This window comes from Drosophila bipectinata, chromosome 2R, assembly GCF_030179905.1.
Source record: "Drosophila bipectinata strain 14024-0381.07 chromosome 2R, DbipHiC1v2, whole genome shotgun sequence".
Taxonomy (NCBI): domain Eukaryota; kingdom Metazoa; phylum Arthropoda; class Insecta; order Diptera; family Drosophilidae; genus Drosophila; species Drosophila bipectinata.
The window spans coordinates 8,597,216-8,610,459 of NC_091737.1; the positions used below are offsets into that span (position 1 = coordinate 8,597,216).

At 45.1% G+C, this 13,244-nt stretch overlaps 3 protein-coding genes across 8 annotated transcripts in view; 2 read left to right on the forward strand and 1 right to left on the reverse strand.

The window, feature by feature from the left end:
- LOC108121264 (baramicin A1) overlaps positions 1-13,244 on the reverse strand; it is a 49,189-nt gene that overhangs the window by 10,724 nt on the left and 25,221 nt on the right. The gene's annotated exons all lie outside the window — the stretch shown is intronic.
- On the forward strand, positions 9-10,539 carry cnn (phosphodiesterase 4D interacting protein centrosomin). Of its 6 annotated transcripts, XM_017235232.3 has the most exons (10): positions 11-327; positions 4,519-4,562; positions 4,889-5,262; positions 5,318-5,581; positions 5,695-5,862; positions 5,925-6,272; positions 6,326-6,637; positions 7,065-7,262; positions 7,319-9,452; positions 9,510-10,539. In XM_017235232.3, the coding sequence occupies exons 1-10, from the start codon at positions 143-145 to the stop codon at positions 9,755-9,757; spliced, it is 4,275 nt and encodes a 1,424-aa protein (XP_017090721.2). In that variant the 5' UTR covers positions 11-142; the 3' UTR covers positions 9,758-10,539. The 6 variants fall into 6 exon arrangements, with proteins under 6 accessions (XP_017090717.2, XP_017090721.2, XP_070135014.1 ...); XM_017235229.3 differs by lacking the exons at positions 11-327; positions 5,695-5,862; positions 5,925-6,272; positions 6,326-6,637 and adding exons at positions 915-1,269; positions 2,975-3,141; XM_017235228.3 differs by lacking the exons at positions 5,695-5,862; positions 5,925-6,272; positions 6,326-6,637 and having other exon boundaries at positions 9-327.
- Positions 3,816-4,456, forward strand: LOC108121250 (lysozyme 1B). Its single transcript, XM_017235235.3, has one exon. The coding sequence runs from the start codon at positions 3,816-3,818 to the stop codon at positions 4,338-4,340; it is 525 nt and encodes a 174-aa protein (XP_017090724.3). The 3' UTR covers positions 4,341-4,456.

Sequence of the window (13,244 nt, forward strand, 5' to 3'; positions counted from 1 at the left end):
ACGATAACTGACGCTAAAAACAGCTGTCGAAGCCCGCTTCATTTTCCAATTGTTCGCGTCCTTACAAAATTGTTATTTAAAGTATTGTTGTTTGTGAATTGTTTTAAACAATCTGTATTAGGAAAGTAAAACGGACCAGTCAATGGACCAATCAAAACAGGTTCTGCGGGACTATTGCGGCGACGGCAATGGAACCTGCACGTCGTCCTTGAGGGAGATAACCTTGATCGAAACTGTCACCAGCTTCCTGGAAGAGAATGGCGCAGCAGAAATCGACAGGAAGGTGCTGCGCAAGCTGGCCGAGGCTCTGTCCAAAAGCATAGACGAGTAAGTACGAAATGGAGTATATTTCCAAGACCAGTAATATCTAAATAAAGAATAACTCGTATTTTGGTAACTTTCCCCGAGTGCCGAGCAGATGATGGGCACATGCTACTGCGATGGTGCCCACTGTGATCTTGACTGAACGCTCTCGGCATGAGTTCGAAGCAGCCGGAGATCCGAGCGTTCTGCCTCATTGGGGGAGGTCTGCTCACCAACACATAGCTCCATATGTACGTGCATGGGTGATGTACTGCTGCTAACCCACCCCAAAAGTTTTTGGGAGAGCAGTAGCCTGACATCTGCACTGAGAAATATTTGCAGACACTTTTAGAAAATATGCCTGTACATAGCATTAGATTATTCCGAAGGATGATTCAAAATCCTTCTTAAAATCGGTGAGAAATATGTTTTGTAATTTTAAGATTAAATTATACTGCCAATTTCTCACTGTGCACTACAGCGTTTATTCCGCAGTGGGAAAATGCCTGACATCTGGCAAGCGGAGGCATTTCCCTTTCGGAGCAGATGAGTCCGAGTTTTCCTCCGTTCGCTCTCGCTCGTACGGCCTCTCAGCTGTACGGCGTACTTGCAGTCAGTTAAGTTCTGGCTTTCGGTTTATTTGGACGTACTATCAGGAGCATTTTCCGTTTATTTTGCTTGCCTCTCGCCTATCAGTCGTGCCATATACACACACACCCATACCCATATGTAAATAACAGAAGCAATCAGCGGGTCAAGCGGTGGACGTGTGTTTGTGATTGTACAATAAACATTAAGATATATAAGTGCAATTGTTTATATTGCCATTGAAGATACAAAGATACAAAAGTGATAGACAGATAGATTGATTTGCTGTACATACTGCTGTGGATAAATGATGCTGAGGATGCTGGTGGTTCTCAAGTGAAACGAACCGAAGTATATAGCTCGGATGTACTACACAATGTAATATATACTTGGGACTAATGTGGCTGTATTAGTGCGCTATAGTGTTTTTGTTGTTGTTCGTTTGGTGTGGCTATGTCGCCAGCGATGCTGTGGCTAATTTTAGTAGCGGAAAACTATAGAAATTAATTTCGTTGTGGAATTGAGAGAGCATTCCTTAATGAAATTATAAATTCCAAATATTTCAACCAGCGGCGGTGGAAAGTCCGGGCTATCTGCGTCTTATCACACTGCAGTTGTGTCTCATATTTGTTGATGAAATGGAAGCACACTCACTGGCAGACACACACACGTGCAAGCCCACGTCGGGGGTCATTTACTCACAAAATTAACCCCTATGGTGGTAACAGGGAGCACTCTTTGTTGCCATTACAAAACTGCATTCCTCCCTACCCTTGAAAAAAAGCATCCTGTCTGGATAAGTACAGTGTCGGTGGATATTTTCAAAATTATATCTAAAATTTATATATTATATTTATTATTGTGGCTAAGGAGTATGATTAATTGAGGTCTTGTTTAAAAAACCCTCTTAAAAGCTTATTTTATCTTCTATTAGACATCATATGATACAGAAACCTTAAAAGATTAGTAATTATATGAATATTACCGCATTTTCGATGTAATTTTAATCAAAGTTTAGTAATAATAAATCATTTTTGATAGAATTCAGGTTTTAAATGATTGTTAATGTGGTTTTTGGACTAAAAAGGGCTTACATATGATTCAAAAATTAAAAAATTACAGTTTAAAGAACCTTAAAAGATGATATACAGACAAATAAACATATTATTGGCAGCTGCAATTAATTTCGAAATTAAGAACAAGGCTGATGTTCATTGTGCTTCCCTCCTTGGGCTTTATAGCACTTGCCTCCGCCTCTCGATATCCGCATATTCGGGCCACTTCTGTTTATTGTTATTGTAGTTCCTTGTTGAATGTAGCAGGCGCCTTTGTATGTCATTGGGCATAGTTTGACACCCACTAGAGACGCGCCAGGTCGGCAGGTAGAGCTAAGTGTGAGGTGAAAACGGGCTGTTTACTGCACCTACCTGCAGTCTGAAAGGCTCTAAACAACAGGGTTCAGGTGATAAGTAGAGATGTACATGTGCCAGCCTGTAGTCCATGAGCCACCTGTTGTGGGCCGACCTGTAACTATAAGCCATTGATTTTCATTACCACCATAGTAACCATATACCGAGAGCCAAAACAAATGGTTCAGTAGGAAAATTCTCACCCGGTGGTGAACAGTTTGCATTTTCTATTGCGGTCGCCTTTCTGCAGTTTGGCGACTTTTGCAGTTTTGCTCAATTCCCAAAATAAATTAAAATATATCCGCTGCTGTGTGTGTGCTAGTTTGCAGCCTCCTCAGAAGATGTGCAGCAGCGGGGACACATGTGCCGCATGTCCCCCTGCCACTTCCATCGGCCCGTACCCAGACCCTTTGAAGCTTCTTCCGCTCTACGGCTGGGTGCTCCTGATTGCACGTTTGCCGGTACATCAGCCAGGCGGCAGCCCCGTCATGAGTCACGACTGCCCCGTGGAAGACGTGGCGGATACGTAACGAAGTCTGGCGTGCGCCGCTGAAGTATTTAGGGAATAAAGCCAAGAACAACAGCAACAAAAACAAGTGCATCGGCCAACGGCGGTGACGTGTCCGCCTCGAACAAAATAAAAAAACTACAAACTAATTAAATCTCAAATTTAGAGTCTGAAGTGAAACAAATCCACAATTAAAAGATTGCAAATGCTAAGTGAAAGATAAGACATGGCGGGGATATTTCGATCTACCTCTCTGAACAACTCGAATGACGCCCCGGGTATCGGTTCGCCGTTCAAACGCTACTCACTGAACGCCCACAATGGACCCTTCTGGTAAGTTCCATGTTCTCCGCCCGAGGGGGGGCTACTGTACGTAATCTATACTGGGTTCTGGGTTAATTGGTACACCCACTTCCCCGTTTCACGGCGGATTTGAGGCGCGGAAGTGTAATCCCATCCATTTCGACTTGTGGTTTTTGGAAGTGCGGTCGCTCGAGTGTGACTTGAACTGAAATTCAGTTCACAGATCGATTTGCCAAAAACAAAAAGAGGTTAATTGCCATTGGGTGTGTCCGTAATGGAAGATTGGAGAATCTTTACCTTTAATTGAATTGTAGAATACAATCCACTGTATTTTATGGAAGATCTATCATTTTCACGCCCGGCTGGGTAACTGAGATCAGTTTCTTAATTAGCCGCTGGATTTGTATTTGGATTTGAATTTGACGATCGTTTCCAGTTCCAGATTCAAATAAGGAAGAAGTGTCATTAGGTAATGATAGATGCCAGGCACAAAGTGCATCGTAGACACCAAACCTTGTTGCAGTGTCCGTCTATTTTCCAGTATTTATTACCAATTTAAGTTATAGCCCGGGCCAAATAATGTAAACCGGTTTCGGAATCGAATTAAGCGCTAGAATCTAGCCGCCAGAATGTTTAATGATAGACGTAGATACCTTGGCGGTCGGAGTTGGAGAGTCGCACTTCGTGACTGGAACTCACTTGGAATGGCCGGATCACCGGGGGTATTGAAAGTGAGAGTGCTACTGCTGGGCTTCCTCTTTCAGGGGATTTCCCTACTGGCCGTTCGCCTGAAGCCCTGCGACCTGGCTGGCCAACTCTATATATTGGATGTCCCCAAGTCGGAACTACCTCTCTGGCTCTGCATTGCGGACTTCGAGAGCCGCTTCAACACGCATGTCGTGGGTCAGGGAAATGCGGATGGCTCCCGGGACTATGGGATCTTCCAGATCAGCGATCGCTTCTGGTGTGCTCCGCCCAACAAGACGGAGTACTACGCCTTCAATGACTGCAACGTGAACTGCTCCAGTCTGCTGAGCGACGACATTACCATGTCCGTGAGGTGTGCCCGGCTCATCCAGAGCAGGCAGGGCTGGTCGGCCTGGTCGGTCTACTCGGAGTTCTGCAACGGAACTCTGGACGCCGTGGATGAGTGTTTCCAGCCAGCGGACAATTCCACAGACTGCGAGCAGTCTACCGAGCTGGCGGACGACGAGGTCAGAGGTTGCTAGAAGAGGGCCGGCCTGCCAATTATGTCATCACTGCCGAAATATGTGAATTTTTTTATGCGAAATTAAAATGATAATTACCGTTTATATTCGACTTGTTTGCGTTTTTATTGCCTGCGTTCGCCGAGGTCTGACTCCGAGGTTCAATTCAATTAACAGATTTCCTCTCTTTACTTTCCAGCACCAGTCCAGGGGCCTTGCAAGATGTCACCATGGAGAATTCATGTAAGTTTCGAACGAATCGTAGTAGACTTTGAATACAATTTCAGGCGATATCCGATAGGGTCAACAATAATGAAAGTCACAAACAATTAGGGTTTCGTTTTGGCAACACACACCAAGAGTTTTCTCAATCAATTCGCCTTTATATATTTTATATGTGGTTATGCCCGAGGGGCTAAAAGATTAAAAACGAAGCCATGAGCAGGAATCCATCGTCCAACCCGCAACGGCGGGTGCCATTCAGATCCTCTTCCGATTTTCAGTGTAGTTAGCCAAACGATGGATATCCCCTTGCCGACTGAAACTAAACTTCTTCCATTGTCTTGCAGATGCCAGTTTTGAAGCAAATCGACCCCCGGGTGGCAGCCACTCGCCCATGGCTCTCCAGGGTCGGTCGGTGCGTGAGCTGGAGGAGCAAATGTCGACGCTGCGTAAGGAAAACTTCAACCTGAAGCTGCGCATCTACTTTATGGAAGAGGGCCAGCCTGGTGCCCGATCCAACCACATTGGCGAACCCACATCCAAGCAGCTGATAGATGCGAAGATACAGGTCGAGGTGCTGCGCAAAACCATTGAGGAGAAAACGGAGCTCTTAAGGGAGGCCGCCCGGGCCATTACAGATCACGAGGAGATTCAGCGCAAGGCGGAATTGGAGAGTCAGACCATGATCGAGCATCTGCAGCAACAAATACGCGGCTATGAGGTGAGATTACCGCATATACATACACCATTTCGGATTAAAATGTAATCCCTTACAGGCTGCGGCCAGAGTTGTCCATCCAAGTGCTGCGATCGACGCTGAGAAGCTCATACGTTTGGAGCGAGAAGTTCACAGGCTGGAGAACGAGCTGCAGGAGGCGGATGTGCGTCACAAGGCAGTCAAAAGCCAGATGGAATTCGCGCTGGCCGAGCGCCTGGACACCGTGATGTCCTGTGAGGCCAAAATCGAGGAGCTCGCCATCAAGAATGCCGAGCTGGTGGAACGCCTCCAGAGCCATTCAGAGTCTAGCGATGCGGCCCATGTAAGTACACATTGTCCTTTAACCCTAAGAGTAGCTTGGACTTTTGGTGGTTGCGGGGCGGGGCGGAGTAATGGGATTTCTATTCCCCATACCCTAAACCCTATCCCACTTAGAAGACCATTGCGCACCTAAGGGCCGAAATAGGGGGTTGCCAGGATGAGAACAGACGGCTGACGAGTGCCTTCAATGCGGCGGAGTCGGAACTTAAGCGGCAAAACGATTCGATGAAGGAGGCTTCCGAAACGCTGAACATCCAGCTTCAGTCCATCGAGCTACTGGAAGTGAGTCTGTTTCTCCATCACCAAATTCCTTCCTCACCTCCTCCTAACCCTACAACCCTAAGAGCAATATTAAGCACAAAGATGCCAGCTACAGCCGGCTGATGGAAAGGGTATTGGACTTAGAGGCGCTGACAGACAGGCAGACCGCTGAGTTGGATACGTTGAAGCAGGAGACTCAGTACTACCGCGATCTTTCCGAGAGTCTGCAACAGAAGCAGCGGCTCGAACGCGTGGCCATTGTGCCGCCGATGCGCACGATGGCCGATTCCCGTGATGGTTACTCATCTTCCTACTCTATTGACCGTAGTGGGAGCAGTTCCTCGTTGTCCTCTAATTTCTCGTCGCTCACTGTCCTATGTGGCAGAGGCGGCCCTATACGCGAGAGCCTCTCGCAGTGGAGTCTTGCCCAGGTGATCTTTCTTACCGACCCGAAAGTCCCCCTCCTCCAGCTCCTAAACAATAGTCATCGCCCACAGCTACAGTACCTGAGGCAGATGCACCAGCCATATCCTCTGCCTTGGCAACCTTTTCCCGTGAACCGGCTACCGATCCACCTATCCACGAGTATTCACAGCAGTCAGTGGCCGCTATTTCCCGGAAGACCTGCGACGCTGCTCGCTGTTGCTGCGCCCAGCACCGCCTACTTCAAATACTCGCTGCCAAATTTGATTGGGTCCCAGCGGCTCCTTCTGCAATATGGCACTTCGCCCTCAAACTGACCTTTTTGTCGGTGCGGTTGCAAACCTGCCTGTTGAGCACCGGCATTCCGATGTATGTGGACCGCCAGGGGGCTACCTCCGCCTCTGTCAGGATCGTGCTGACCTCGCTGCTATGTCCGAACTGCCGAGGGACACATCTGGACGAGCGCAAGCCCCTGATTGGCAATTCACCTGGGAATGCTATAGTATAGAAGTATCGTTCCCTGTTTTCGGTTTCGTTGATAGTTACAAGTAGACTGGACGGATCCAAAGATTGTTTCGCATTTTACTCCACCGCAACGATGTCACTCCCCAGCGACATCGACAAATTTTTGGTTAAAGTGTATTAAATTTGGTTTGATGCCTTTGAGGCCACGTCCCGATTGAGTCACTTTTGTTACATGTGTATCCGCTATTAAATGCCAAGCTTAGCATAAGCCTAAGATACTCTGTTTTGGTCTGGGTTGGTTTGGAAGCTTTAGTTACCTTTTCTTAACGTTTTAGGACAAGCGAGACCTGGGCGCCCAGCTGGCGGACAAGATGTGCGAGCTTCAGGATGCCCAAGAGAAGCTGAAGGAGCGGGAGCGCATCCACGAGCAGGCCTGTCGCACCATCCAGAAGCTGATGCAGAAGCTAAGCAGCCAAGAGAAGGAGATCAAGCGGCTGAACCAGCAGCAGAAGGAGCAGTCGGTCAACAAGGAGGTAAGCGTGTATGGAATTTCTTTATCCAACCATCACTACAAGATAATGTCTCCCAGAACGACACCGTCAAATCGATTGCTTCGCCCTCAACAACTGGCCGATCCCTGAGCGACAACGAGGCCTGTTCCCCGGACATCTCTTCTAGCCTGAAGGACCGTTACGAGCTTAAGATTTCCGAGCAGGAGGAACTTATCAAGCAACTGAAAGCAGAGGTTAAAAAGAAGACCACCAACCTGCAGAACCTGGTCAACAGGGAGCTCTGGGAGAAGAACCGCGAGGTGGAGCGCCTCACCAAGCTTCTGGCGAATCAGGAAAAGTCTCTTCCACAGATCGGTGAAGAGTCTTCCGGCGAAGCTGCCGCTGACCTGCAGCAGTCGTTCTCCGAGGCAGACTACCTACGGGCGGTGGAACGCAACAAGCTGCTGCAACGCAAGGTGGATGTACTCTTCCAGCGGCTAACCGAAGACCAACAAAACTCCGTTGTCATAAGCCAACTGCGCGTGGAGCTCAAGAAAGCCCAGACGGATGTGGAGAGTGCGGACAAGTGGCGCCTGGAGTGCGCGGACGTCTGCAGTGTTCTGACCAACCGCCTGGAAGAACTGGCCGGTTTTCTCAACTCTCTGCTGAAGCACAAGGACGTGCTTGGGGTTCTTGCCGCAGACCGTAGACATGCCATGCGGAAGGCCGTGGATCGCAGTCTGGACCTGTCCAAGAGCCTAAATATGACTCTCAACATCACGGGCACCTCTCTGGCCGATCAGAGTCTGGCCCAGCTGTGCAATCTCTCCGAGATTCTGTACACCGAAGGGGACCTTAGTCAAAAGACTTTCAACTCCCACGAGGAGATCCATGCCGCCAGTTCTATGAGTCCCACCATGGAGAACTTGAAGGCGGAGAACAAGGCTCTCAAGCGGGAACTAGAGAAGCGACGCACCACCGATGGTCAGCAGCAGCAGCGCAAAGAGCGGCGATCGCTGCCACTTCCCAGCCAGCAGTTGGACAACCAGAGCGAGTCAGAGGCTTGGTCGGAGCCGGATCGCAAGGTTTCCTTGGCGCGCATCGGCCTGGAGGAGAACTCCAACAGCTTGGCGGCTCCCGAGCAGCCCGGCAGTGAGTCCGAAAGCGAAGGACGCGCTTGCTCGACTCGCCAAGACCGTAACCGCAACAGCGAGCGCATTGCTCAGCTGGAAGAGCAGATTGCCCAGAAGGACGAACGCATGCTGAACGTACAGTGCCAGCTGGTGGACCTGGACAACCGATATAAGCAAGAGCAGCTTCGTTGCATGGAAATCACCCAGCAACTGGAGCAGCTTCGCGCCGTCAACGAAGCTCTCAAGGCAGATCTGCAAGCCATTGGCTCCCACGAGGACCAGCGAATAGTGGAGCTGCAGAAGATGCTGGAGGCTAAGAGCCAGCAGATCGATCAGTTGAAGCTGGCCCAAAGCACTTTGACAGCCGATGCCCAAATAACCGAGATGGAGTTGCAAGCGGCGCAGCAGCAGATCCAAGAAATGGAGCAACAGTACGCCGAGTCCTTGGATCAGTTGCAGACCCAGCTGGAGAAGCAGAGAGTGGAGGCAATTGAGCAGCTCGAGGAGCACGAGCGCCTGCACCAGGAGGCCCTCGAACGCGATTGGGTGGCTCTGACCACCTACCAGGAGCAGGCTCAACAGCTGCTGGAGCTGCAGCGTTCCCTAGACTACCATCAGGAGAACGAGAAGGAACTGAAGCAGACTTTGGTAGAGAACGAGCTGGCCACACGGGCCCTCAAGAAACAACTAGACGAAAGCACCTTGCAGGCCTCCAAGGCGGTGATGGAGCGCACCAAGGCCTACAACGACAAGCTGCAGTTGGAGAAGCGCTCCGAGGAGCTCAAACAGCAGCTGGAGGCTCTCAAGGAGAAGCAACGAATCTTTCAGCAGCAGCAGAAGCGCGCCAACAGCAGCGATGTCTCCCAATCGGGCTATACCTCCGAGGAGGTGGCCGTGCCTATGGGTGCGGGGGTAGCACAAGCTGCTGCCGGTTCCAATCCAGCTGCCGCAGCGGTGGTGGCCCAGAGGCTGAACAATTCATCTCCGGATTTGGGAATAGAGAGCGATGCAGGACGCATTTCCAGCGTGGAACTGTCAAATGCCCAACGAGCACTGCTCAAGACAGTGGAACTCAAGTGCGAGAAGACCACGTCAGAAAGTAGGTCGGATACATTTCTCAATAATACAAAGAGTAATTTAAATATTTCTCCAACAGAAAACGCTTCTCCAGAGGGAAAGGGCACTGTTACCGCTACAGAACACGACTGCGCCAAGGTAGATCTTGAAAACGCCGAACTGAGGCGCAAACTAATCCGCACCAAGCGCGCATTCGAAGACACCTATGAGAAACTGCGTCTGGCTAACAAAGCAAAAGCACAAGTCGAGAAAGACATCAAAAATCAAATACTAAAAACGCACAACGTCCTGCGGAATGTTCGCTCCAACATGGAAAACGAGTTATAACAATTGAAGCGACGTCCAACATATCAGTCAGCATTAACCTGAGAGGCCATTACCTCCATTCTGAGTTGCTAATTTACCTTATTACCTTACTACCATCATTCTTGCCATTTTAATTTTTTTCTTTGTCAGACAACATTGTATTTTGTTTGATCGTTACTAACTTAATTTATTGTCCAACCATTGTGTTTGTAACGGAACGTAAACAACGAAGTTATTAATACGGAATATACCTATGCATTTTCTGAAGACTGTTCTAGGGAATTACAATCAGTGAATCAATTAATGAAGTATCACACCTGTCCATAGCACCACCACACAAAGTTAACAGAAAGAAACAGTGTGCTGACAAGCTGTATCTAATCATGATCTAATTACCTGTCGCCATCATTCATATTGAATGACATATGTATATTAGACTGTATATATATATATCCTCCTAGTACCTAAACACTAACCAATATTCTCTTAGCATTCTCCCAATATACTGGTCCACTTAACATTAATTTTTTTTGTAATAACCGTCTCCCGTGCACGTGCTGCTTGTTTAATTTATTACTTACTGCTTAAATGCTCTGAATCCCTGATTTCAGTTTACGATCGAAACGGATATTGAAATAATTGTTTGATTTCCCACCACAATCAATGGTTTAACCTCGTTGCCATCCAAAAGCCCCTTGTACAATGTGTAAAAAGTAGTGTGCGGTGTCCGGAGAACCAAGACCTAGAACTTAAGACATTTGTATTTTGTCGTTTAATGAATAAAACATTTAGTTAGAATTAAATATATTTTATGCGTATTTTATTCAAAGTTGTTCCCAAATGTATTTTTAAAAAGTTATTTTGGTCATGGATTAGTTGGACCATGATACAATTATATATGATAATAATAATAATATTACAATTATAATTGTATCATGAGTTGGACAAGATTTAACCTTCACAGTGGGGTATTTTACCCGTATTTATCCAGAAATCCAGGGGAAAAACTGATTTATTTTTTAATAACTTATTTTAAAATAATCTTTCAGGTTTTAAAAGAAACTTAATATAAATGTATTGACTAGACAATTTTAAACTATTCCGCTTTACAATCGGATAAATATTTGAAAAGATATGGCATACGCCTCTTCTGAGGACCCTCTAAAAAATTAAAAAAAAAAATCTCTTAAAATAATAGTGTTTTAAGCTGAGTTTTTTAGTTTACAAAAAAAATATTCTAAGATGCTAATACATCTATGTAAGTGTAGAAATCATTAAAAGTATACCACTCAAGATTAGGATACAAATTATCCAATACATGGGTTTAGAATAAACTAGAAATTGAAACTAACAAGGGGTAATATTACAAAAATTTTAAAAATATTTTTTTAAAATATTGTGTCCTCTTTTTTAAGCGGATTGTATGAGAATTTAACAAAATATAAGGGATTTAATTCAAGGACCAGATAGAAATTGCCCAAGATAGACAAATTTAAAAATATTGATACAAAACTATCAGAGGATCGATCTTGAAATATTTTAAGGTATTCCTATAAAAGATCGAATATTTATTTGCCAAGATATAGGCTTTGTTTGGAAAAACAGGCTTCCTTTACACATTTTGGGTTATCTGGCAAGGGATTATATAAAAAAACTCGGTAAATCAATGCGATAATTAAACAAGAAAGGAAAGCTAACTTCGGGCGGAGCCGAAGTTTATATACCCTTGCAGTTAAAACCGGATATATATCGCAAAAATCGGATATAGTTGGCCGATCCTTATGATTACATCATAATAAAACCAATTTACTAAAATACAAAATCTAAAATAAGTCCCAAACTTCTATCTTAAAAAAAATACGAAAGTTGATATTTCTACCAAGTACCATTTCCGATCGTTCAGTTATATGGCAGCTATAGGATATAGTCGACCGATCCTAATGAAATTTGGTAGGTCGGATCAACTGGCCAATAATAGAATCTGTATTAAGTTTCAGCTTTCTATCTTCAAAAACACGAAAGTTGGGTCATTTCCGATCGTTCAGTTATATGGCAGCTATAAGATATAGTCGGCCTTATGAAATTTGGCATGTCACAATAATTTGCCAAATATAGCTCTCATGTCAAATTTGAACTCTCTAACTCTAAAAACACCAAAGTTATACCATTTCCGATCAATCAGTTATATGGCAGCTATAGGATATAGTCGGCCGATCCGGGCCGTTCCGACTTATATACTGCGTGCAAAGGAAAGAAGGGTGTGTGCAAAGTTTCAAGACGATAGCTTCAAAACTGAGAGACTAGTTCGCGTAGAAACGGACAGACAGACGGACAGACGGACATGCTCATATCAACTCAGGAGGTGATCCTGATCAAGAATATATATACTTTATAGGGTCGGAGATGTCTCCTTCACTGCGTTGCACACTTTTGGACAAAATTATAATACCCTCTGCAAGGGTATAACAAATGTATCAGGCATGCTCCGGTTTTCACTTTCGGTTTTCGTTTTTGTTTTGGGACCAAAACCGAGATTTTCGTTTTTAGGTGCTCCGGTTTTCACAAGTTTTTAGTTATCGTTTTGCTATCGAAACGTTTCATTTCTCATAACTTCTTGCTGCCGAAACAGGTGATTTGAGGTTTGGTCAGCAGCAAACAACGCGAAAAATGCCTTTTTTTATATTCAATTGTATCTTTCGTAGCCAAAAGAATTAAGGGGAAAAGCCAGAAAAGGCAAGTTAAGGGGGTGCCACCTTTTCAATGGATTTCATTTTCATTTCATTCCGGTGTTTTCAACAATTATTTTTATACACTTTTAGCACATAACTAATTAAATTAAATTAATTAATTTTTAAAAAACAAATTTTACCCAATTTCAACAAGTTTATCGCCATCCATTTGATTATACAAGTATTTTTAACTTGCTTTTTTATTCTATCAAAAGTATGGCAGCTTAGGCGATAACTTATGGTGTCGGACTTATCGGTCGTTCACCAAAACGATAATTGTTGTTGCCGACGGCAAAATTTGATATCCAAATTTGAGGTGGGGTCAGAAATTACTCGTTTTAAAAATAATTACAAGCCCAATTGATCGTCTGGAGATCTTAAAAGAACGACAATAAACCAATAAGTCAACTACTTTTTCGTTGACTTTTTACAAATTTTTTCGTTTTGGAATTCGGAAAAATCTTGTGAAAGTGAAAACGGGAGCACCAATTTTTTCGTTTTCAAAACGAAAACGAAAACCGCAAGTGAAAACAGGAGCATGCCTGACAGGCTGTGTTTGGGAAAACATGCTTCCCCTTCACATTTTGGGTTTTCTGGCAGGGAATTATATCGAAAAACTCGGTAAATCAATGTGATACTTCAAACCAAAAAATGTATTCTTAAAAATATGTTTCAATTTAATTTACTGCTAAAAATTATAGAAGGAACTTACAAACCCCATTATTTATCAGTGCAGTGTAACCAAGTGGCAACCCCAAGTGTAACGGCTTTTAGTTGCA